At 49.6% G+C, this 21,070-nt stretch overlaps 7 protein-coding genes across 7 annotated transcripts; 3 read left to right on the top strand and 4 right to left on the bottom strand.

Annotated features, from left to right (window-relative positions):
* Positions 1-143: 143 nt before the first annotated feature.
* PV08_10064 (uncharacterized protein) lies at positions 144-5,831 on the bottom strand (the record flags this gene model as incomplete). Its single annotated transcript, XM_016384379.1, has 1 exon — positions 144-5,831. The coding sequence occupies one exon, from the start codon at positions 5,829-5,831 to the stop codon at positions 144-146; it is 5,688 nt and encodes a 1,895-aa protein (XP_016230981.1).
* A 1,078-nt stretch (positions 5,832-6,909) lies between these two features.
* Positions 6,910-8,367, bottom strand: PV08_10063 (uncharacterized protein; the record flags this gene model as incomplete). The annotated part of the gene is made up of 2 exons (XM_016384378.1): positions 6,910-7,332; positions 7,396-8,367. The coding sequence occupies 2 exons, from the start codon at positions 8,365-8,367 to the stop codon at positions 6,910-6,912; spliced, it is 1,395 nt and encodes a 464-aa protein (XP_016230980.1).
* A 1,476-nt stretch (positions 8,368-9,843) lies between these two features.
* PV08_10062 (uncharacterized protein) lies at positions 9,844-10,578 on the top strand (the record flags this gene model as incomplete). Its single annotated transcript, XM_016384377.1, has 3 exons — positions 9,844-9,930; positions 9,987-10,122; positions 10,232-10,578. The coding sequence occupies 3 exons, from the start codon at positions 9,844-9,846 to the stop codon at positions 10,576-10,578; spliced, it is 570 nt and encodes a 189-aa protein (XP_016230979.1).
* A 221-nt stretch (positions 10,579-10,799) lies between these two features.
* Positions 10,800-14,927, bottom strand: PV08_10061 (uncharacterized protein; the record flags this gene model as incomplete). The annotated part of the gene is made up of 3 exons (XM_016384376.1): positions 10,800-13,792; positions 13,854-14,769; positions 14,847-14,927. 3 exons carry the CDS (start codon positions 14,925-14,927, stop codon positions 10,800-10,802), a joined length of 3,990 nt encoding a protein of 1,329 aa, XP_016230978.1.
* Positions 14,928-16,069: 1,142 nt separating this feature from the next.
* Positions 16,070-17,955, top strand: PV08_10060 (uncharacterized protein; the record flags this gene model as incomplete). Its single annotated transcript, XM_016384375.1, has 3 exons — positions 16,070-16,308; positions 16,363-16,650; positions 16,704-17,955. 3 exons carry the CDS (start codon positions 16,070-16,072, stop codon positions 17,953-17,955), a joined length of 1,779 nt encoding a protein of 592 aa, XP_016230977.1.
* Positions 17,956-19,036: 1,081 nt separating this feature from the next.
* Positions 19,037-19,714, top strand: PV08_10059 (uncharacterized protein; the record flags this gene model as incomplete). The annotated part of the gene is made up of 1 exon (XM_016384374.1): positions 19,037-19,714. The coding sequence occupies one exon, from the start codon at positions 19,037-19,039 to the stop codon at positions 19,712-19,714; it is 678 nt and encodes a 225-aa protein (XP_016230976.1).
* Positions 19,715-19,770: 56 nt separating this feature from the next.
* PV08_10058 (uncharacterized protein) lies at positions 19,771-20,597 on the bottom strand (the record flags this gene model as incomplete). Its single annotated transcript, XM_016384373.1, has 2 exons — positions 19,771-20,078; positions 20,201-20,597. 2 exons carry the CDS (start codon positions 20,595-20,597, stop codon positions 19,771-19,773), a joined length of 705 nt encoding a protein of 234 aa, XP_016230975.1.
* Positions 20,598-21,070: the final 473 nt, after the last annotated feature.

Genomic DNA, 21,070 nt, shown 5'->3' with positions numbered 1-21,070 from the left:
GTTAGCCGAAGTGTTTCTGGAGGGGGGTGTGAGATACTTCTTTCCAACTGCTACAGTGGTGTACATGGTCTTCCGTATAAAGTAGAAGGGCAACGTGCTTCCACCCCTTATTGCTAGGTAGTCAATTAACCTCCTCACGTCACTCACTCCACCTCCCCTGTCACACGTTGCTTTCCTTCTTCTTCCTGAAAGAGCGCCGAAGCGGGCTCATTCACCAATTGCCTGAAACACCCACTCAGGTCATTTAAAAGCGAGGTTGCAAACTCCATCCAGTCCTCGAATGTAACAATCTCCACTCGGACTGAGTTCCCTTCGAGGAATACCTGTATCTTCCACTCTCGAAGAGGCTCAAGATGAGGGTAATACGTTTTTATACGACTCTTGGTCGAAAGGAGTGATATCGTCTCGACATGCTCTACGTCCTGGTGGACCACCGAGTCAAACCAATTGACCCCATCCGGCCAGTCCGTGCAGTCACGAGCAATCTCCCTGAAGCCAATCCCTTCATACCTGGAAGTATCGATGTGTTGCTGCTGGACGTATTCGAGCAAGCTCAGCGCTGTCCAGTCCCGTTCGAATTTGACTCGCACCGGAACGTATTGCCAAGTAGGACCCATGACCTTGTAACAGTTTGGAAAGTTGCCATTGCGCCCACTGACAACCTCTCCGAATGTCACGTCTCGCACAGAGAGCCTGCGCGCAAGACACAATGCCCACGCGGCAGCTGGGAGGGTTGCGGGAGTAATGGTCTTGAGTCGACCTGATAGATCAATCGTCGTAGCAACCGCTGCTGGCTTGCTCGAGGATAGTTCGATATTCGGCCGAAGGGCGGTCATTGATGACCCTTGTAAGAGACGTCGCCAGTAAGAGATGCCCTTGGGAATATTGTGGCGGACGGTGTGGTACACAAAATGCGAGAACGCCACCGTCTCTGGGACAGTCTTTCCTTCGTATATGGCTGTGAGTTGGTGTAGCAACCGAGGGAGACAGATTTCGTCGTACTGGGCGTGTGATATTCTCATCACCAAGCAACTTCGGGTGCCTTCCCCTTGGACGAAAAAGAACTGGATGAAAGGAGCACCTTCGGGCATTTTACACTGAATGTCAAGGTCACAGAGCCTCGTCACAAAACTCGCCAAATCGCCCTCGATGGTATACTCCACCACCTGAATGTCTAGTTTCTCCACGATGACCCCATAGCAAGTGGCCCGGCACGTGGTGAAGATGGTGCGAAGGATCTCATTGCGAGATACAAGCTCTTTACAGCTCTTGAACAGCCTCTGGCGGTCAATCTTGTCTTCCAGGTAGAACAGCTCGTATCGCGCCGAGAACCTCGGAAGTTGAGTAGTTCCTCTCACGGCAATTTCTTGCATGGGTCGGCAGGGCAGAATATCTAGAATCTCCCAGGTTGGATCAGCCAAAGTCGGTACGATTTCCTCCATAAGAAACTTATCCAGATCGACGCAATCAAGCAATGAGAACGGAACTGGTCTTATTAAATGGGTATTGCTGGCGGCAACCTCTCTCAGGATACGGCTCATATCGCTCAGCTGTCTGTGCTCGAACACTTGTGCCACGGTCAACTCAAGGTTCTCCATTCTTGCCTCTGACACAAGCTTCATGGCTGCAATGGATTCACCTCCAAGTGCGAAAAAATCGGATTCATGGTCTATGGTATCTGCCGGTATGTTAAGGATCCTGCTCCAGATACGGGAGAGAGCGACCATTCTGCCACTTTTTGACAGTGACGTGGCTTTTGGAACGCCACCTGAAATGTTCTTCGGGCCTGGAGTGAGAAGACTTGCGCCTTTTGGACCAAGAACGATAAGTTTGCCGTTGCTTTGGTATCTACCTAACTGCGCAGTTCCGTAGAGGCAAGTAGAGACAGACTCAGGATTTGTTGCTATGTCGAGAAGCCATGGTGGTTTTTCAATCAGAGTGAGTGGCTGGTCTGGACGTGTCTCTATCAGAATCTCCCCTACAGCACCCATCGGGCAGAGGGTATGGTGATTGTCCGGCTCTGCAATCCAGATTCGCTCTATATCTTCAGGAGGACACTGAAGAAGGTGCTGTGTTCCAGGAGGTAAAGACTTTAGGTAACCTTGGCTTAGATGGTGTAGGTCAATTGGGTTTGCAGCAGTCATGATGGAGAGATCAGAGATTCTCTCGATCGTACCATCACAGAGCTCCTGCACAGTACGTCCAAACTCCGCTAATACATTCTGCATAAGAATCTTGTCGAGAGTATTTGCGTCAAAGCTTGCCATTGTGAGGAAGCCCTTCTTGTCCAAAGCGCAAACGAGCATCAGAGCATAAGAATTGAACTTCAAGGCTTCTTGAGCAGCTTCTCGATCATTCACGGGAACGAACCCATTTGCGGGACATACATCAGTATCTACAGCTCCCTCTTCCTCGTCGGAGCTGGGATGCAGGACGAGGCCAGTCCGCAGTTCGCAAGCCTGAAGAGCTTCCGGATGGAGTCGACGTATATTCTGGAGACCCATATGCTCGTGTGGAATGCGTAAGATAGCCTGCTCATGAACACTTTGGAGGTAGTCGGATACCAGCATGGAGCGATCCGCGCGCAGCCGCATTGGTACAGTTGTGATGACGGGCCCTTCCATCTCCCAGATGCCTGCAACGGGTGCATTTCGCCCAGTCAATGTTTCCCCAAATACTATGTCCTCGGACGAAGTATATCTTGCTGCCACTAAGCCCCATGCTGCACGAATGGCTGTTGCGATAGTTGTGTTTGACGTAGGGCGGCTGTGGAACTCCACTCGATGCTCAAGCAGTGAGTCTGCCTTGGCCTGATAGCCAGCATATGGCACCACAGGAAATTGTAGTCCAGTGGCTCCGCACAATTGCTCAGCCCAAAAGGCTTCCGATTCTTTGTTGTCTCTCTCGAGAATATATCTGATGAAATTTTTGAAGGGAGTAGCTGCTGGTGTCTCGAGTCTCTGGTAGGCCCTGTTGACCCGGTTAATGATTAACGGCATCATCCATCCGTCATACAATGCATGGTGGATTGTAAACACGACATGCACTTTGCTATCGTCCTCAATTACCAGACAGAAGCGAGCAAGTGCGTCTCCAAGCTGTATTGGTAACACACGATCTTGCCGAAGATAGTCTGGAAGACTATTGCTTGAAGACCAGTCCAACTGAGTTCTCACAACTACTTGCATCAAACCTCGCCCAGGGACTTGAACAATCCGGGTGCGCAGTATCGGGGATGTCACCGTTGTGGCTTCTAAAGCGGCTCTGAGGCGATATGCCGACTCGAGATCTCCCATCCTGACCACTCTTTGGGCAATATAAGCATCAGGAACTTTGGCCGACAGCGCCATGAGGCCTTCCTGAAGCGGTGTACAAGGATATATGTCTTCGATATCATGACCTTTGATTCTGCACAGAGCTCCTACCTCTTCCCTTGCCTCTTGCGGTGGCCAGTCTGGGGGAAGCAGCGAGAATTGTGGCAGGTCATTTTCGATGGCTTTGCTTACCCGCTCAGCAGTTGACGCCATTCTCGAGAGTGTAGGGTTGGCAAAGATCTGAGCAACAGTCAGAGAAAACCCTTTCAATCGAGCCCCGGCAACTAGCTTCATTGCTTTGAGCGAGTCACCACCGAGTGCGAAGAAGTTGTCATTGACACGGACTTTCATGTCGTTGCTTAGCAATGCCTTCCAAATATCCCGCAAAGCCAGTTCAGCTTCAGTTCTTGGTTCACCACTTGGAAACACTTTTGTACGGAAGCTTGATAGTGTCTGCAGGGTCAATCCCAATCCGATTTCTTGCAGTTTCTTCCGGTCAACCTTGCATGATACCAAGAGTGGCATATTGCGCAATGGAATATAGGCTGTTGGAGCGCTATAGACTGGGAGCTCCGAGACAAGATAGTTCTCAGCTATGGACAGGGTTCGAAGCATTTCATCGGAAAAGTGAATTGTTTCTCCTGAATCATCAGTCCGTGACAACTGTTTATCCTTTGGCTCCGAGATGAAAGCCACAAGAGATGGCTCTCGCCCTTTGCCTCCAGGAGTAATTACCTCTGCCGCGATACTAACATCTTGCGGAAGAACTTTTCCCAGATGATACTCGATCTCTGAAAGTTCGACTCTCTGTCCTCGAATCTTGACCTGACGATCCTTTCTACCCACAAATACCAAGTTTCCTGAGCCGGCAGGGTCGTATTTGACAAGATCACCCGTCTTATACAGACGGCCACGCCGGCCTGGAAAGCTTCCGAACCCAGTGGTCAGCCATTTTGGATCTTCAATGAACACCTGTCGAGTCCTGTCTGGGTCTTTCAGATAGCCTAGACCAACGATCGATCCCTCAATGAGAAGCTCTCCCACGGCGCCAACTGGGGTCAAAATATCATGATTTTCAGGATCCACGATCCAGGCGAGACCCCCAACTCCTCTTCCAATGCTGGTATATGGCAGTTTCACATCGATTTCGTTGTTGATGGTACACCCCACAGTACATTCTGATGGCCCATAGGCAATGATGATCTTAGTGATCTTGCTCCACGTACCCGCATCAACAGAAGAGACCGATTCACCACCCAATCCAAGAATTTCCAGCCGCGCCAGGTCGTCGACAGACAGCACTCTGGCAACCGAGGGTGTCATGTGGGCCATATTGACATCCATGGCCTGGATAGCACCGCTTAGGTCGTTGACTCGTTGGTCATCTGACGGGACACATATGCAACCGCCGTTCGCCAGTGTGCAGAGCATACAATCAATGCTCACATCAAATGCGTACGATGGAAAGTCAAGAACTCGTGAGTGAGGTTTATATCCCACTGCTGCAGCTCTCGGTACTGCACCAGTAGTGAAATTCTCATGCGTTATCATAACGCCTTTTGGCTTGCCTGTGCTACCTGATGTGAAGATGATGTACAGGATACTTGTAGGCGGAACCTTTTTTAAGGTCATAGAGCCACTTGTGTACAGTGTCTGGAATAAGTCGGGACCGACGGTAACAATTCTGGCATGTTGCGCTATTCGAGCTCCCAAAGCAGCTTGTTTCTGAGACGTTATCAGGATGTGCGCGTCGACCTCAGACACGATTGTAGCGAGCCGGCTTTCAGGTTGTTGCGGGTCGGTGAGAACGAATGCACCTCCGGCTCTCATGACGGCGAGCACTGCTACGATTGTCCATGCGGATTTTTCAAAACAGAGAGGAACGGCCGTGCCCAATCCCACCCCTAACTGAATTAAATGTGCTGCAAGCTGCGAGGATATAATGTCCAGTTGACCATAGGTCAATTTGCCATCCCACGAAGTAACCGCGGGTTGTCCTGGATGTTGTGTCATTCTCTCTCCAATTATGTCGTGCATGCACTGGCTGATAGACGGGGGAACGACGGCATTCCAATTCGAAAGACTCGTCAGTTCTCGTCTGCCTAGAGTGCTAATAACATCGGAAGATATTTGCTGCTGATTGTGCAGTACTGCTTCTAGGATATCTGCATATGCCTGTATCTGGGTTCGTGCCATTGTCGGAGACAGCAGGGTAGCCCACTTAGGCTTGCTGATGTACAAACAGTTGCATTCCTGTCTGACATTCAGCCCAAAGGCTCTTGAGGATGAGTATTCTTGTGTTGCAAGTGAGGTGAGCCGGGTCTGGCTTTGAGGGTTGGATACTGGACCCATGTTCTTGCATAGACTCTTGATCTGTTCCAGAAGGAATGCGACATTGTGTCTGTTGTTCGAGATGAGGTCGCGTAGCTTCGCTGTCCTTTTATACTGTGGTCGTGAATCTGTTGACAACGAGGTTGGAAAGCATCCCCAGAATACTGTCGAGTTGTCGTTTAGCATGTCGATGCTGCCCCTGTAAAGAAGCAGGCACCATGCCAGGAGGAGGAAGCCTTCCAAGCCTATCGTGTCCTCCTTGTCGCAATGTATTACATCTTTTGGAACTTGTATCTTTATCGATTCAGAGTCGCAGTTCATCTGGCTCTCGAGAACGTGATTGGAGGTATCCATATTATCTTCACCTTCACTTTGGGCCACAGATGGTGTTTCGTATTGGCACAATCCAGTGCGCGGCTCGGTGTTGCTTATCAGTGTCTGCAATATTGTGGCCTTCTGGTGAATCTTTGTTTTTTTCCTTTCTACATTGGGGCAACCAATGTGAGAAGGATATCGTAGTCTGCTTGTGTCCTATCAGAATAATCACCTGCTGAGTCCGAGGATAGGAGTATGGCTTCTCTAGGCACGAAAGCATGGCAGTATCTGCGTGCCTCTAGCAACTGGGGATGAAGCTCCGATAAGCGGCGTACGATCAATTTGCACACCACGTGCATGATGCTCATTTGGATGATATTTCGCGACTGGATTAGGTCACTTGAACCCAAAAGTATTGTAGTCACATTGTGGAGCACCGATGGTGTATCAAGCAGGCCCAAGAGCACCGGTCATTACGAAACACTGATACCACTACTGTGACAGTGGGTCTGAAAAGACTTGTCCTAATTCTTGGGACTGTGGGTAACCTGCCGACCTCTCTGCCCAGTGGGTCAAGACCAAGGTTCACGGCCACGCAGGATCCGCATAAGACATTGACACATGTTGTATCCCTCTAAGGGGTAGTATACGTGGAATGCGATGGACAGATAGCGTCCCACTCTGGCCCCACTGTGTTGTTCGTGACTACACGGAGTCTACTACGTCGATTCCTAAGCTCCAGTAGGAACTCAAATGAACCTATCTGCATTCAAGGTAGGTATGGACCATGCTTTTGCAGTCTATTAACGGTAAATAAATGAAAGATCTGCTGCCAGGGCGAACGCTTGATTCGGTAAGCTCGGCGTATATCCTGGTGGGATGTTCTCAAGATAAAAATATCGGTGAAGATTGTTGCTGAAAACATCGCACATTGCCATGTTCACTCTTATCAAAGTTTTGCGAACAATCCACTACTCTGATTCGATGCAGGAGGATCTTCTACTGCACCAGTATCGTTGGATTTTCCATCCTTGCTCTGCGCCGCTGAGGTTGGTAAGCCGAATCCTACGACTTGGAAAAACCGAATCCGTTCGCATCTCACAATTGCTGAACGCTTGTGGGGTAGGTCGGCTAACTTTTGAATGTGAAACCCGTTGGCCATGTCGTATGCAAGGACATTGGCGTTGGTGCATTTTGGCTCCCCAACCACAGTCATGGTCCTCGGGTCATCGAGGAACAGATAATGGATCAGACTAGACCACCAAGCTGAGGCTCTTTGAGGGCCTCGGAATCGGACATCACCAACGAGAGAATGTCGACCTCTGTCCCAATCACCGGCTCGTGGAGATAGATAGATGCCCATGTGGTCCTCCTTAGGAAACACGAGACAATTAGATATATGACCCCCGGACAACTAGACTCTGTGAGCACGTACCTTTGCCCAGTAGATCTCAAAGTATGCAAAATAGGTATCGTTGAACTTAGCCAGGATAGCCATTTGATGTGGATCCTCGTCGATCTTGCGCAAATACTCGCGATGCTGCTCCAGTGTACCTATTTCATTCCAGCCGGCAGCCACGCGAGGGTCGTTCTGCCATTGGTGGAACAATCGGAGGTGTTCTTCATTTCTCCAGTCAAGGTGCACCATGGAAAAGAACTCATCGAGATGGGGAATGTAGCGGCTGTAAATTACGGCACTGCGTGCTGGCTTGGGTGGTCTTAGTGGATGCTGTGCATATACAGGCCGTCCCTCGAGAGAGGATGTCACAGTATAATGACAGGGAAATGGCGGACTGGATTTCAATGGCTTGGAAAGGTGTCCAAACAACTCTGGATGCACGACCCATACAGGGCGAGTGCCAAATGGTGATGCTGCTCCTTGCCAGAATGCTGAGCGAGATATCCAGACCTGAGGAGTCTTGGAACTTGACAAAGTTGAGTGCTCAGGGCGTGTTGGTGGTGGTGGTGGTCTACCCAAGCCAGTAGCTAACAAAACTTCAGTCAATGCTGCATTGCCATTTCCAGAGAGCTCCAGACGGAAGTCCTCTAACTCCGGATATAGGGTTACGATAGCGTAGGTCAGATTCCATATGTTTCCAATACTCGGCACATCAGCTTCGTTCCATGAGACGCAAGAAATAGGAGATTGGTGAAAGCGAGCCCAAGGAGAGTTGTCACCAGGCGTGGGAGTGAAAACGGTCGAGTTGGTGAAAAGGTCACTGAACCTTAGTGACTCGAGATGAAGTGGTTCTGGTGGTAATCTGGAACCTGATAATTGTTTGTGAGAGAGAGTGAGCTTCAGTAACGGAACAGGCTCCGTATACTGCGACACAAAAATCTGATATGTTGTTTTCCAAGGTTCTGGTAACCTGACCAGAGGGAGACTATCCGTCGTTGTCGCCGACATCCTAGTCGCAGACGAATAATTGAGAGGTGCATGTAAATGCTAGGCAACATGCACAGAAAGAGATTAATATTTCATGAGTATGGCGAGAATACCTTTTCCTGCGTTCAAGAAGATTTCTTCGCTCTCGGTCAAGCACAACGATCCGACAAGTGAGTGCGGTATCGAGGTCGTTGTACCGCATTTCAGTGCCCCTCGAGCACAGCAGGTACTTGCAGCAAGGCCCAGCAAGTAACTTTCGCATGCCCCATCAATTAGTTCAGACCTCGTTGCTGTCGTCGGATTCGGATGCTAGGTGGCGAAAAAGCCAGAGACAGACGCCAATAGTCGGACGAAATGACTGAACCCGGCACTGGACTCTCTGTTCTTGGTAGCCATCCCAAGCAAAGCGGGTACAAGTTGGTAACTAATTGATGGACGAGGAGGTCCCTGTTGCTGCTCCAGGAGCGGCTCTGAATCGAGCGTAAGTGAACGGGGCGGAGAACACGGAGTGGGTTGTTCCGCCGAGCACCGCCAAGCTCGCCGCCGAGATTTCGCGCTCTTAGCAGGATTAAATCTGATAAGATAAGACGGAGCCTTCGCTTACGGGCTTGGCTGACTAGCCTTGGAAAGGCTCGGCAAATCAGGGGCTTTGACTCGACCCTCACAGCGTGCCGCTTCTTCCCATGGCCAAAGGACTCTGATATGTGCTCCGATCGCGGCGACGGTTCCTCCAGATGCTGGCGCTCGCGGCGGAATGGCCTTCCCGCACGATCAATATGGCTTGGCACTTCGGCTCCTGCGAACCCCTCCGTGCCTGTCACCTTTCAGTCTCGATTTCGTAAGGATCAGTCAGACGGCGGAAAGGTTGAAGGCTGTATCAGAGCGATACCGCGAGGGTTCGTATTGTTTCTAGCTTTGCTACTTGCCGATGTACTAGTTCCCTCTAAGACTGGGCTTTCCGAGGATCTCACTACGACTTGTTCAGGTTGCGATGGCTGCTGTCTGATCAAAGCTCCGTATCTATTATTCCTCCGTTCAGTCTCTCCGGTTTCCGTGTGGTCTAATATCTCGAAGTCATCGTTTGGTATGTGTGTGATTCCACTGGGAACTGCGGGGCTATCCAAGTACAACGTCGCGAAACTTTGAATTATGACTTGGTTGCGTCCACGTTGGCGTTATTGAATTAGCCCTCAAAGACGTGGCGCTTTCATTACAAGAAATGATACGGGTGTTGTTACTGCATTATTAGAGACCGACGGATTTGCATTTTCGATGATTCTGACCCTATGCAGGTGATGAGAGAATTCAGGTTCAGAAAACATCCGGTTTCGGACCTCGGCCGGGAGAATCTGAGTATATAGTATAACAATTGATTAGCTATCATGAATACCCAATCAGACTGTTATTTGGTGTACAAATTTAGTGTGCTTGACAAGCCAGACTCTCGTTCAACCACTCGTTTACATGTATCTCATTCAGCTCTTCAAGACTACCAAAATGAAGACTGTTGCCCTTGGTGCCGTTGCTTTGGCTTTGGCTCTCACGGCTTCTGCGCAGGACATTACGAGCTTGCCTGTGTGTGCTGTAAGTGAACATCCGGGAAACAATATTTGATTCTTTACTAACGCTCGTGCAATTAGCAATCTCCAATCCTAACTGCATTCAGCGCCTCCGGGTGTGGTTTGACGGATATTGCATGTGTCTGCAATAATACTGAATTCATCAACGGCTTGGTGCAATTGATTCCAAGCGTGTGTACGGCAGCTGAAGTTACAGGTACGTCCTGACTATCATTGTATTCAGTTCGAGACTTCGGGCGGGCTCCATTTGTCTCCTGCCGTGACATCCTTGGGGGATACCATCAATGCTAATTGCTTCAACACAGCCACTATCGATTTTGCTGTCTCTCTGTGCGCGTCGTATGGGGTGACTCTGAACCTGCCAGACACATCCGGTGGATCAGCTTCCACCACCCCTGCTATAACCAGTGAATTGACACCGCCTACTACTGCAACGGCCGAACCAACACCCACGAGCTCCATTACCGTTTCCAGCAGTACAGCCGTGGTTGAGAGCACAAACTCGCCCACAACAACCCAGACCCCTGAAGTGAGCAGCAGCACATCTTCCAGCGTACCTGCACAATACACGGGCGCCGGAAGCAAGATCAACACCGTCGTCGTGTCAGCCTTATTCGGTGTTGTGGCGCTCACTGTTGCCGCTACAATCTAAGGTGCTAATGGTGGCAATGGCTTCTCCTCAATTCCTACTAGAGTATGGGAGCTTTCCCTGAGAAAGGTGAACATGATACATTGGTAGAATTCCAGTACGATAATAAGCTTTTACTCCTCCAGTTGCCAATAACATCCCCGGGATCCTTACAACTTAAAAATCAGATTATGGAAATTGTCTTATGTTATTTGACCTTGACCTGGAATTATTTCCCCTTCTCCCTATTGGAGCATCTGGTACTGTACATTCAACCTGTAGCGTTCATTCTTTTTCATGAGGTCAACGTGGCTTCCCGAGTCCACAATCATACCGCCTTCGACCATGAAGATGATATCAGCTCTCATAACAGTATGCAAACGATGTGTGACTGCAATGACGGTAGTACCGGACCCACGGACTGCGCGGGTAAGCCCTTCTTGGAGGATGTGCTCTGTTTCGGCGTCTAAGGCGCTCGTGCTCTCATCCAGAAGCAACAGTCGCGGTTTACGCACCAAAGCACGCGCTATTGTCAGTCGCTGGCGCTGACCACCCGAAAGTTGGGTACCTTTGGGCCCACAGTCAGTGTCGTACCCCTGCGGCAAGGCCATGATGGTATCGTGGATGTTAGCCAACTTGCAAGCATCTTCAATTTCTCCATCTGTAGCTTCACGATCCGGTAATGCTCCGAGCCCGACATTGAATCGAATTGAGCCACTAAAGAGCATATTGTCTTGTGGAACCACAGCAATGTCATCCCGAAAGTCGTGGTCCGATATATCTACGCCGTCAATTCTAATGTGGCCAGATGTCGGACGGTAACTATGCTGAAGCAGGCTCATGATCGTGGATTTACCTGCACCTGAAGGTCCCACTAGACCGCAAAATTGGCCTGGTTGGATGGAAAAGGTAACATCTTTCAGGATAAGAGTAGTGAGATGAGATGGGTAGGCAAAGTTGACCGCAGAGAAGTCAACACGAGCACCATGTCTGGGTCCACCTTGCGTGGCAGTCTGAACGGCTGCTGCCTTTTCGACGTCACGACCAGTGGTCGAAGATGATGGCGTCTCAAGCAATGGTGGGCTTCTGTGTGAGTCCTGAAAGCTAATGACAGACAGAATTCGCGAAGCAGCCGTACGAGCCCGCGAGACCTCAGGTGCAAGACTGAACATTTGGCCCCATAGCTGAGCACTCACGAGCATCGCAACAAGTACGATGAAAAATTGTTGTTGAGTATTTTCACCCCGAATGATCTGGTGCGAACCCCACCAGTATGCAAAAGCATAAACGAAGAAGCCCACACTGAGCGAGATAGCCAGCCAAACATTCGTGTAAATGCTTGCCGTTGTTATCTTCTGGCGTGGATCTCTTAAAGCCGTCCTGTAAGTGCCCATGACTTCGTCCTCAAGAGAGTATGTAGCAACAGTTTTGAAGGAAGCTACCGCCTCTATGCAGATACTGATTGATTTCGCAAATGCCTTTGAGCTGCTCTCTTCATACCGGGACAAACTGAATAGTTGCATCAATCCTGATCCCAAAAGAATAGGCACCATACTCAAGCATACAAGCGCGACCTTCCATGCAACAATATGCGACATGATCAGGGACGCTGAGAAACTGATCAGGATTGAGAATATGGTACCTATTGTCGAGCCACTAAATCCGGCTACCGCGCTGCCGTCTTTTGTGATGATTGATAGCAGTGTGGAATGACTATGGCTCCTAGCCTGGTACCAGTCAATATCTTGGGACAACAACGAGCTGAACGAGGACACCCTCAGCCGATACAGAAGCCTCTCCGAGACTATTGCAAAGGATGACCAGCTCAGGTAGTTCGCGAACAGCTCCACACCAGCAACCATAAAGAGCATGCCGCCGTAGAACCGGCCAAGATGAAGAATGCGGCTCGATGTAGCCCTGCAGGGGCTCAGAGCATCCACCACATGGCCAAATATCAGGGCAGCAGCAATAAATGTTAAACCCACGACGACTGCAGCAATCAGCGCGATGGTGAGCCAAGCTAAATCTGGCCTGGTAAAGCGAGCTGTGTCTCTGCAGATTTTGCGGGAAGACAGGGTAGAATCGATCTCTTTTGATGGTACCCTGGAAGCCATATTCTCATCCGAGTGTCCATGGTGCGTCGATCGGCGTAAGGAGGTAACATCATCACGATGTGAGGTCTTCTTCTCCGCATCAATTCCCATAGAAGTCTGAACCGAGCTTACGGTCGACAGCACATCGTCCTGACTCGTGCGAGACTGGTTGAGGGCCTGGAGATTAACCATATCAGCAAATAATCCTGGTCGAGAAATGAGCTCCTGATAGGTGCCCTGTTCAATCACTTCTCCTGCCTTCAATACAACAATATTGTCTGCATTTCTAATGGCTGAAAGACGATGAGCAATGGAGATGACTGTTCGTGTGCCTGCAAGTCTGGTTATAGCACCTTGGATGCGCTCCTCGCTTAGCGAATCAAGCGATGCTGTCGCTTCATCTAGAATGAGCACTTTAGGATCTCGAACAAGTGCCCGAGAGAGAGCGATTCTCTGCCTTTGTCCACCACTTAGAGAAAGACCGCTGGCCCCAATAATTGTGTCGTAACCTTTTTCGAAAGTCTGGATGAAGCTATCGGCGTCCGCCAGTCGAGCCGCGTGCTTCACGAGATCAATAACTTCGTTGATAACTTCTTGATCCATTGCCGAAGAGGTACCGCCACTGTAAATCAAATTGTCTCCCAAATGGTTCCTCAACCTATCATGCGCCGGATTAGATGAGTTTAGAAGGCCAAGGGCTATATTCTGCAGGATCGACCGATGCAACACTAATGGTTCCTGTTGTACAAGGCCTATAAATCCTCTGAGGTTTCGGATGTTGATATGAGACAGGTTCTTCCCGTCGAAAAGAATTTCTCCATCAGTTGGGTCATAGAGCCTGGTCATCAGAGCTGCAATCGTTGACTTGCCGCTACCAGATGCCCCGACGATGGCGGTTTGCTTTCCCGCAGGAAATGAAATACTAAGATTCCGAAGCGCCATTGCGTCTGGGCGTGAAGCATAGCTGAAAGAAACGTTACAAAATTCAAGCTCTCCTCGCGTTTCTGGGGACAAGTCGTCACCCCCAGTCAATGTGCCATCTAGCAATGATCTACGATCAATGTCTTGCTTCAGTTTCTCGAAAGCCGATGCGGCATTTCCGAAGAGTGGTAGGAGAGGAGCTGTTGATCCAAGAACCACACAAGCTGAATTCAGGAGCATGTTAGCTACACGCGTCATCTGTGCCGACGTTGAGTATCCACATACCATCAACCAACACAAATATCACGGTGTAAACTTCCCCGACAGAAGTTCCGTCGCCCTTTCCGTTGAGCATGTCCGCGATCATCCTGCTGCCCTGCCAGAACGCGAGAGCATTTGCGGAGTAAGCTATAAAGTAAAGCATTCCCGCCTGTACAGCTACGACAGCGCCTTTGCGGATGCCTTGTCCACGGCTGATTGCTGAATACTCTGCGAACTTTCGCTCCAGCCTTGAACCAGCACTAAACGCTTTCACAATAGTAATGTTTGAAAGTGACTCCGAGGCTACCGCCGCTGCGGAAGTGGCAGACTCAGACATTCGAGTTGAAAACTTTTGAAAGAAGCCGCCTCCGATAATAGCGACGATGAGAAATGCCGGTATAAGGGATATAAGTATCCCAGCAAGCTTCGCTTGCTTGATGAACGCCACGACATAGGCGGCAACAAAGAAAGAAATACTCGCAATAAAAACTCCAACCTTTTCGCACGTTCCAGATTGAACAGCCTGGATGTCAGCGCTAAGACGCGAAGATAACTGGCCCTCTGGATGATGGTCGATGAACGCTTGATCCTGGCGCAGAATATTTTGGAAATATTCTTCTCTCAACCGAGATGCGAGGCGTTGGCTTAAAATGCTCCAGCAGATGATGTGGCCAAAAGTCAGGGCAAATGCTACGATGGCAATGTAAACAAGTTTCAGCACCTTGTCGTTAATCGCAGCTTCATATACTAAAGCGTTTCCGGAGGCGTCCACCTTACAGGAGGCTCCGTTGAGGTCATTGACCAGCTCTCCAAACAGAATCGCCATCAAGGGATATGGCACACCGGCAGCGACGGCGCACGTCGTCCCCGTTGCCATCAGCCAAATGTCGGTCCATGTTGAAGTCGCGTAGGCCAACAGTCGGAAATATGCCAGGAGAGGCTGGTTCCGGTCAGAATAATCCTCATTTGTGCCGGAGATGGGTGAAGAAATGGACCACCCTGAAGGAGGATGCTTACCGACCCAGATGGTGCTGCTTTCATCCCCGAAGTCACCTCTCTGAAATCAGAAGGCTCTCGAGCACCGGCTTCTGATGCCATTCTCTGACAGGTTTGTGTATCTGGCAGTTACCAGGTTTCTGATTCTTAGCCTTGTCGTTGATCTGCCCAAGTTGCTCTGCAATCGTTTGACAAACTGAGAGATTGGCTCAGTACGCTCTCCTGGACGCCAGATACGACATCTAATTGGGCAACTGTCGTCCTAAAACCTTTTCTGCTTCGGGAATATGAGTGCATAGTCAACTGGTTAAGGTGCAGGCATGTTAACTCCATACCAGAAGAACGGAGTCATGCGGCTACATGGTCTCCGGTAGCCAGAACCGCCGCCAACGGGTATGTGGTGGAAGCAGGTGTCGGTCAAAGAACAAATGTGTAAGAGTTATGCCCGTTGTTTTCACGTCTGACAAGACATTAAGATGACAAGACATTAAGATGACAAGACATTAAGATTCTGTACTGGAGCCCTGACTTCGAGGTAGTTCCGCCAAGCGTGGCGCTGCAGAACGTTCGGGACTCATGTTCTTCGGCATATATGGCCGTTAGTAAAGATATCCACTCAACTATTCCTCTAGCTTTTGTAAAGACAGTGGAGTGCCCTTTTAGCGAAGCCAGAATTGGCCTCTGGTCGCACTTGGACAGCCTTAGAAAGATCAGTGCTGCATCACAAGCCCGTGAACGCATCAGACACTTGGACGTGCGCGACATCGGCACTTGGCATTCTTGAGTTGTACCAACACGTAGTTGGGCTACCAGGGACTGTTACGTTTGGGAACCTAGTACACCCACCTATGCATGGGCAGTATTAGCTGGTCTGGTGCAAACACAAGACTTGTCCCTGTTACTGTGAGTACTCCTGGGTCGTTCTACTAGTTGTTATGCGCCCAAGCACCACAAGTACTCTTACATGGCTAAAGTTTTCTGCAGCCACATAGCGAACTGGTCACCAGATAGCATATCCTTGCTCCTGAGATTGACGGAAGTTGTCACTACCAACTGCGGGAAGCTTCCATTATCCGAGCGACCTGAGGACAGAACCAAATATTCTCACCGGACTTGGACGTTTAGATGCCTTCTGGGTGTGTGGTTCGACGTGTGGTTGAAGAAAATCGTGAGGTTAGGATTTTATCACGTCGTGGTCGACCTGAGTTTGCCTACCTATCTACCACTAGTTCGCTTTTGTCGGTATGGTGTCCTTGACTGGTAAACGCCCTGACAAGCCATGGTTGAAGATGAGATTCAAAGGGCTCTTTGGTGCGGGTTTCAGAGGGGTTGATAGGAATGATGGTAGCAACCATATTGACGAGGAGAATGTAAATCAGCCCGACGATGCACTTATTTCCGAAGATGCTCAAGCTGGTGTGCAACGTGTTCAGGCTGCAACCACAGTCTGGACCACAACGCACCTCATCGGTGCACACTTCTGGTACGTATATCTTCTACGCAATGCTATAAAATGTCAAGGCTGAAGCTCGCATAGCATCTGGTTCATCTACTTTGTTATCTCGCTGGAAGAAGTGGTTCTTCGCTCTTTGAATCCCTATGTCACCAGCTCTTTCTCGTTGCATTCTCTTACTTCTGCAACCAACATCATGTCCAGCATCATCGGCGGTTTGGCTAAGATCCCAACTGCCAAAATTCTGGATACTTGGGGAAGACCCCAAGGTATTGGATTGATGACCTTTATTTGGGTCATCGGATATATCATGATGGCTTCCTGCCGAAACGTGCAGACATACGCCGCAGCCCAGGTGTTCTCTGTGACTGGGTAAGCAACAATTTCCATCTCAATTCCTGTTTAACTAACTTGGTTCTGTCCAGTGCGCAAGGTGTTAGCTACTGCCTGACAGTTTTTATTTCGGATATGTCGACACTCAAAAACCGATCGCTCATGCTTTCCATCGCGACATCACCATACATCGTCACTACTTGGCTAGGAGGCCCAGTGTCTCAAAATGTCATTCAAGGTCCTGGCTGGCGATGGGGTTTCGGTATCTTCGCAATTGTTGTCCCTGTGGTGGTGGCCCCGTTAACGATCCTATTTCTCTACAACCAGAAGAAGGCTCAAAGGCACGGCCTTATCGGGCATACGCGTGTCAGTCTCCGTCCGGAAGCCTTGAAGCGCTACGCAATTGAGGTTGACCTGCTGGGCATTATCATCCTCGCAGGTGGCATGGCACTCTTTTTGCTTCCGTTCAGCCTCTACTCGTATCAACCTGACAAATTCCGCTCTCCGATGATAATCTGTATGATTATATTTGGTGGTGTATTGCTTATTTTTTTCGTCCTCTGGGAGAAGTTCTGGGCACCAAAGACTTTTATTCCGTTCGAGCTTTTGATGGATCGAACGGTCTTCTGTGCGGGACTGATGTTCGTCTTCGTCTTCTTCAACTCAATGGTATGGGGCAGCTACTTTTTCTCCATGTTGCAAGTTGTCTGGGGCCTCAACATCACTAATGCAAGCTACGTCAGCGCCATTTATCGTGTCGGTTCTTGCCTCTGGGCCGTGGCGGTTGGGTTTCTGATCCGCTGGACTGGTCGATTCAAATGGCTTGCTTTGTACTTTGCAATCCCCTTGATGATGTTGGGTGTTGGGCTTATGATTGAGTTCCGGCAACCAGACAGTGATATTGGGTACATCGTCATGACCCAAATCTTTGTCGCCTTTTCGGGCGGAACTATTGTACTCTGCGGAGAGCTGGCGATGATGGCTCCCTCGAACCAACAACACATTGCCGCAGTCATCGCCATTTTGAATTTGTTCGGCAGTGTCGGCAGCGCCGTCGGAGGAACTGTTGCCACTGCTATCTGGACCAGCGTCTTCCCCTCGGCTCTCCAAAAGTACCTCCCTCCAGATGTTGATGCAAAGAAAGTCTACGGATCAATCATTGCTCAGCTTTATTACAGACCTGGAACGCCAGCTCGAGATGCTATCAATCGATCGTACGCGGAAGCACAACGATACATGCTCATCACAAGCCTCTCGTTGCTGGGTGGCGCATTCATATGTGTAGCGTTGTGGCGAGATATACGCATCAAAGATATAAAACAGGTCAAAGGACGTGTTATCTAGGTATATACCACAAACACACACACACACCTTGACCGTGCTATCTGCGCGATCGCACGCAGCTTTATGGATCTCATCCAATGGCTTGTGCTGACCCTACTCCTTTCTCTGTATCATGTCCGATTGGCAGAAATTACGGCACAAGCTCTCAAGTTGCAGATTCACAGTCAGACTTGGCACTTGGTGAAATCTATCTCACCAGTCTTTGCACTTATGAAAATAGGTTCACAGTAGAACTGCTGCTTGCCCTGACCTGGTGAAGGGTGAGAAAGCGCTGACCATACTCTTGACTCAATTCCCTGTTAAAGGTTTGTCCTGTTCTCCTTGACGATCATCGATGCAGAGAAAAGGCAAAGGAGGTGGGCCGACAAAGGAAGCTAGCGAGGTAACATAACAGTATCATCTTCGCGTAACATGTAACACCATTTCACGTTTACACGATGTACGGGCCGTACGAGACTTGTCAGAACGGAGGATGGCGACCTAGCTAGACTTCGAGACAGACTTAGTGCCAAGGTTCCGTTGTGGAGCCATTTATCTAATCTAATCAGATTTTTCTTCTCAGATAATCTTGGCCTTCCTTGGCCTCCGCCATCTTGAATCAGTCGCTGCCCGCAACAGCGTTTGCTCCGACTTTGACCTTCGCTTGAATGTTCTTCACCACACATATCCACTCCGTCGTTGGGAACTTGGGCCAAGACCATACGTAGCAGTCCGATCCTTATCAACAAGTCCGAAAACGATGTCTGGGCACCAGGTCAACAGAGGAATTCCCTCGCAGCGATATCGGCGGGAGGAGTTCCATCAGTCTGAGGAAACAATCAACGAGCTTCTTGGGGCTTGGCAAATTTTGCGAGTTCACTGCCCAGAGAGAGAGCGACGCAGACGCAAGGCATTGTCGAAGTACTGTAAACTCCGATCACAGTCTTGACTAGGCCATCTGCCAACAGATCCTTAACGACTCCCTCGTTTAAGATATCTTGACCACGGCAGCCAACAAAGCCAACGTTTGGCTCTGACAGGGCGATAGACCATCCGGACCACGCGCCTATAGTCAACGATCACGAGGCTCAAACCGTAAAGCATGGCTCCTCGAATAGCTATACCTCCCGGCGAGACTTGGTTTGATATGCACAATACCGATTTTCCAGACGTTTCAGTCTCTGCTGATGGAGAGGTGTCGACAACAGAATTTCTTTCCGCAACTGAAGCGACAACAACCATATTCGACATGCTTGGATCTGCGGTATTCACACCTATCAAGAATGACATGCTCTTCAACGTAGGGCGGGTGCGGTCACGGCAAGCCCAAGATCCAAGGAGCTCAGAGATGTTGCAGGGCCTAGTCAAGAATGAACTCGCTACCCGTGCTCACTCTGCAACTGCAGGGTTGACATGGTTGGTCCGGGGTCTAGACTTCTTGAGCCACGCCCTACGGACTGACCTCACGCAAAACAATGGCATTTCAGCTACGGAGAAATTTCCAAAGATAGACTTGAGAGAGTCATTCCGAGACAGCTATAAGGTCACACTGTCACCTTATCATACAGCTATGATTAGACCCATCTTCCGAGCAGCAATGGGTGCATCACCTCGACGCAAAGACCTGTACATCCGGCTGAGTGGAAAGGGAACTGATCCAGAAATGGCTGTCCAGGCGATGGAGAAATGGGTTATAGCAGTAGAGACAATCGTGACAATTTTGAAAGATTTTCTAGCAAGTGACGAGGTTAAAGCGTCACTACCAGAGAGCATACAGTAGAATACATGGATTTCTCCTTAGTAGGACCTATTCAACACACCATTTCCACGACCTTATCACTCTTCGAACGGCGGATAGCCATTTGCGCGCCATTCGTCAAAGGTCATGCCGTTAGCCGCAGCAGGCATCCGAACCATGAGTGGCACCTCAATATCTTCATCAGTTCCCAGGAGCTCCTTTTTGTGCACCAATCTTTCGTTGATGCGCTCGAATCCTACTCGTTCGTACAACGTCCACGTAGACGGCGATGCTTCGATATATACAGGCAAGTCTGATCTGTCCGCCAAATCCACACCCCACAGCATCAAGGCCATACCAGCTTTCAGGCCCTGGTGCTCAGGCATGATAGCAATTGCATGAACATCTGGAGATCTGTTAGTTAGCTAGTGCCTTCAGAATGCCTACCATGTCTATGTGTACGGGGATTCATTTTGAACAAGAAGCTTCCAGTGAAAGCCGCGCGCACGACTGAGGATGGAGACTTACATATGTACGGTCGACCACCCCAAAGTTTCTCCCTCATTTCCCACAATGGTCGAATGACTGCCTCAGCACGTTCCAGTTCTTGACCATGTAGCCACGGCAGGCCAGTATATTTGCGCTCCTCTTTGCTTCGTTCACTAACGAATCCATCGGCGAGAATCATACCTATGATCTCGTCCTTTTCTGTGTCCAAGACCTTCCAGGTATATTGAGTGGTGCTCTTGTGCCACCAGTCTAGCGTGGCCTGGGTATGCGCTTTGCGAAATTCTTCCGTAACCCCTCCTGGGAAGAGTATGTCGAGCATGACTGCTGCCATGGGCTCTTGTTTGAAGGCTTCAAAATAACAGTCATAGACCTTCTCGATATCCGGAATGAGCGCAGGCGCCACCACGACCCCCATGTCGACTAGCTTTCGTGCACAGATCTGATATATCAAGTTTTATAGCTCAACAGGAGTGATAAAACGAAGAGGTTTGACTGTATTCGGCAGCTCAACTGACAATACACTATCGTTGATGAATATATCTGGCCAGACACCAAGCATCTCATTTTTGTGCACTTGAGTCCCCGAAACCTACTGTAGGAGAGGATCCGAATTCGGCACAGTCTGTGCCAACATGAACAAGACTTATTTCCTTAGCCTCAGTAAGGTTAAGATACGACAGTTTGTCGGTTAGTGTACAGTTTCCCGGATGAATACATGTGGCATAGTTAGATCAGCTGCACCCTTGTGGAGTCAAAATGCACCGAACCAAGAAAGGGCCCCTACATCTGGGCTCAACCGAAGAGCATGCGATACAAGTGTAACAGCCTACAGTTCGCAAGAGGCCTGATTCCTGGAAAACGCAGCCATAACCATCTGCTGCAGCAATA

The sequence above is a fragment of the Exophiala spinifera genome, assembly GCF_000836115.1.
Source record: "Exophiala spinifera strain CBS 89968 unplaced genomic scaffold supercont1.8, whole genome shotgun sequence".
NCBI classification, from domain to species: Eukaryota; Fungi; Ascomycota; class Eurotiomycetes; order Chaetothyriales; family Herpotrichiellaceae; genus Exophiala; species Exophiala spinifera.
Note: the sequence above shows the minus strand (reverse complement) of the source record. Positions and strands in the feature narration are given on the sequence as shown.